Source organism: Quercus suber, unplaced genomic scaffold, assembly GCF_002906115.3.
Source record: "Quercus suber isolate HL8 unplaced genomic scaffold, Cork oak 2.0 scaffold_1743, whole genome shotgun sequence".
Classification (NCBI taxonomy): domain Eukaryota; kingdom Viridiplantae; phylum Streptophyta; class Magnoliopsida; order Fagales; family Fagaceae; genus Quercus; species Quercus suber.
Genome location: NW_027071097.1, coordinates 1 through 3,793, shown reverse-complemented (window position 1 = coordinate 3,793; position 3,793 = coordinate 1). Strand labels below are relative to the sequence as shown.

The 3,793-nt window shown below is 36.5% G+C and overlaps 1 protein-coding gene across 1 annotated transcript; it reads right to left on the bottom strand.

Annotated features, from left to right (window-relative positions):
• Positions 1 to 372: 372 nt before the first annotated feature.
• On the bottom strand, positions 373 to 2,261 carry LOC136066072 (zinc finger protein 4-like). The gene is made up of 2 exons (XM_065769937.1): positions 2,098 to 2,261; positions 373 to 1,424 (listed from the first exon to the last, which is right to left on the bottom strand). Exon 2 carries the CDS (start codon positions 1,339 to 1,341, stop codon positions 583 to 585), a length of 759 nt encoding a protein of 252 aa, XP_065626009.1. The 5' UTR covers positions 1,342 to 1,424; positions 2,098 to 2,261; the 3' UTR covers positions 373 to 582.
• Positions 2,262 to 3,793: the final 1,532 nt, after the last annotated feature.

Sequence of the window (3,793 nt, the reverse complement as noted above, 5' to 3'; positions counted from 1 at the left end):
AAAAAGGCAAATAATAAGAGCTAAAATGGAAAGAGCAGCGGCAAATGCATGTTTGAAGGATGTTTTTATGTACAAATGTTGGATGATATATTAATTTGTGGAAATAACACAAATCCAATTACACAACCTTGGTAAAATTAACACGTCAATGCAGGATTACTTGAAAAAGTGTGTCAAAACATTTTGAGATTAAACAAGGGGCTGCTTCTTCCATCTTAAAATGGTAAACTAAAGCACATCATCCACCAAAAGGAAAGAAAAATATGTAGAATTATATAATTGCTAGTTTATCAATGAAACAGAAAGAAGTTTTAACTGCTTACCCAAACAAGAAGAGGATAACAACTTATGAGGTGAACACTATTATCAACATTACTTGGCAAGCTCTATCAATTAATTTCAACCTGCAGAAATTCTTATACAACAGTTGTAACATCTTTCCAGAACAGATAGAAAAAGGAAGAGAGTTTTGATTAAAAAGAAAGAAAAAGAAATATTTAAGAGCTCATAGCCGATGCCAATGCATATCTCATGTACAAAGGGAACATTGTCTGAAGACAATGATATTTCAAACAAAAAATCTCAGAGTTTCAAAGTAAGATCAGGGGACGATGAAGTTGTCCTCGGTGGGGGTGCTGTCATGACAAAATTCATATTTGAATTTTGCGCTAATTCCATAGCCAAATTACCACCAACTGCTCCTACTGGTTCACTCACCTGCCGGAAACTCCCAGGCCAAAACAGTCCCACGTCATCATCCTCAACGAACATTGGTACTCCAAAATAGCCTTGTTCAAACCTTGCTCCACCTCGAGGAGGCCTTTCTGATGGTAGTATTCTTTGGTGCATTGCAGCATGAGCTTCAATCCCAAGGGACCGAAATGCAGAACCATGAAGGGGAAGAGAAGCCAAGCTAGTATACCTATCAGAGAACATTCCCATCCGCATAGCACGTTTAGCCATTGTCCTTTCCCTCTTATGAGCATTTTGATGGCCTCCCAGCGCCTGTGAACTGAAGAACTTGCGCCGACAGTAATTGCAAGAGAAAACCCTTGGAACTGTTGCTGCAGAATTATGGGCTGCTGCCTCACCGGTCTCATCTGTGGCCTTCATGTTAGCATCAATGGTGCTGAAGTGGAGTGTCAAGTCGAGCGAAACAGGCTTTGGATCTGCTTGAGGCTTAATTGCATTTGTGAGACAGGATGAATTGGTGGTGCTGTCCTTGGAGAGATCAAGAGATGCTTCTTGCACAGGTACATTTGAAGCTACTTGGCTGCTGACTTCTGACTCATTCTCAGATTCCAAGTTTGAGTTTGGTTTTACCATGTTTGAGTAGTGCATGAGGTTGAGAGCTTGTTTCTTTTGACAAACACAATGAAAGAATGATAAAGCCAATTGCTGACAGTGGTCACTTAGCTATTCACCTGCATGGAAAATGAAACATTTTATTCATTGTATATACAGTGGCCAATACCGCTCAAATTGAGTATAGAGTGCACCCTTCTGGTTCTTCCATGTATATAAAAACATTAGCTGTGCTTCATCCATGTACTACAGAAAAAATGCACAAACATATGCACATGACTGTACTTAAAAAAACAGAAGAAATGCAACATTTGCTGCCATGTTTCAAACTCTTGATTTTGGGTCTACAGTATGCAGAAAACCTGTATGTCAATCTACCATTTAAACACTATTATAACAACAACAAAGCCTTAGCAACAAAACTATAGGGTTAACTATGGATCCCCAACTGACTAAATTGGGGCTGCTCACATGTATTCTTCACAGCCATTCTATCCTATTCAAAATCATACCCTCTGTCACCTACTTAATTAGAGTGTCCTTTTTCACTACTTCTACTAGTGTAATTTTTTTGTATTCCTCTAGCTTTCTTCTCTCTCAACTTGAGTAAGTCAAGTCGCCCCCAAAAGATCAATCAACCAGTGAATTACAAGGATGGTGCTTAGAGCTTATTGTAGAAGATGCGCCTGATGAGCTTGTCATCCCAACAAGTGTAAAATATGCAGGCAGTCATCAATGTGAATAACATTCTTAAGCTTCCACAAAAATAAATTCAGTTGACAATCTTACAACCTTTATTAAAAGAAATCACATCTATCACTCCATTTGACAATGGAGAACAAGCTAAAATGCAGTATTTGAAGATTCACGAAAAAAATCCCAGCAGATAGATTTTGCCACATGCAACTGCTTCACCTTTGATGCTTTCACTCCAAAGAGATCTACAAAGTAACACAAATTTTTCAAGATCCATTGTTTATTTATATATATATATATATATATATATATATAAATTTGAGATTATTAAAGCAGATGGGAAGAAGAAAAGGCAAAAGTATGACAGCAACGATCAGTAACTCAAACTTTCAAATCTATTAGGGGACATAGCCACAAGAATTCTAGATGATCTGATATCACTCCGTACTGTTGAAGTTCTTTTTATAATTGCTGATGTTTTGATGTTTGCCGCAGTTGTTAATATATTAAAACAACTACAACCTCAATAACAACTACTACTAATTACAATGAGCACTTCCGAAAATGTTGGAATTCAGAATTTTAAAGGCTCAATATTAAAATATTTTTGTTCAATATGTAATATCAAGAATATCAAAATTCCCAAATAACATCAGCAGGGAAAAGCATATTCAAAATCAATAATCCAGGATTCAAAATTCCTGCAATATGTGCTCAGCTAATAGTCCCTTCATTGTTGATAGGAAAAATGAAACTTAGAATTTGATTGAATGTAGATGAACTGCTTGATCATTGAAGACTGCTCAATTTGACATGAAAAGACACGAGAGTTTGAATTTATCCCATGGAAAGCCCAAATCAACTCAGTATATGCCCAATGTGGAGCTCAACACAAATCCACAAAATACACACTCAATCAATATCCAATCAACCTAGAAAAAATATTAGCCACATTTGTGCTATACCCAAAATGACTAGTCTAGTCACAATTGAGGCTCTTTGTAGTTGTTAATAAAGCCCAAATCAACCCAATATATGCCAGATGTGAGGCTCAACACACACACACCCACACAACACACACTTAATCAATATCCAATGGGAAACCTAGAAATTGTGACTAGACTAGTTCTTTTGGGTATGAGCGAAGATGTGGCCAACACTTTTTATTGGGTTGCTACAATTGTGACCATTGAAGCCAAATTAAGTCTGCAGATTCAAGACATTGTTTTGATGAAAATAAAAAATAAAAAATTATACAGATGCAATACAACCTTTTCTAGAACAAGGATTTATTATTCCATATTATAACACCATGAGTGCTAATTAATTGTTTAAAAACAAGTAGAATACCTCTACTTTACTGAATTTCATTATAAGATAGCAACAATTAACCCTCGGGGGTAGCCCAATCAGCTGAGGACCACGACTCAAAAAAGTGGAGGTCATTATATTAGTTCGGATCTCCCCTTTCCCCTCCCCTAGGGCCAAAACTCACTTGGGGTCAATTATACTTTTAGTCGTTGAAATTTGGTATAAGAATGAATTTGGTTCATCAAATTTAATAAGTTTGGGTTTGGTCCCAAAATTTTTAAAAGGGAAGAATTTGGTCCCTCCTATTTTCTTTTTCTTTTTTGTCAATGTGACTAATAGAATGATGAGGCACCCCATTTTTGAGGAACTAAATTGAACTGGCCCATATTAATGGGACCAAAATCAAACCATCCCACATTTAAAGGACCAAAATCAAATCAACTCCATATTTAAATGACCAAAATCAAACCTCCGCAAAATA

What these genes read in the sequence shown, in the direction of transcription:
- LOC136066072 (XM_065769937.1), bottom strand. Translation starts at nt 1,341, where the DNA reads ATGCACTACTCAAACATGGTAAAACCAAACTCAAACTTGGAATCTGAG.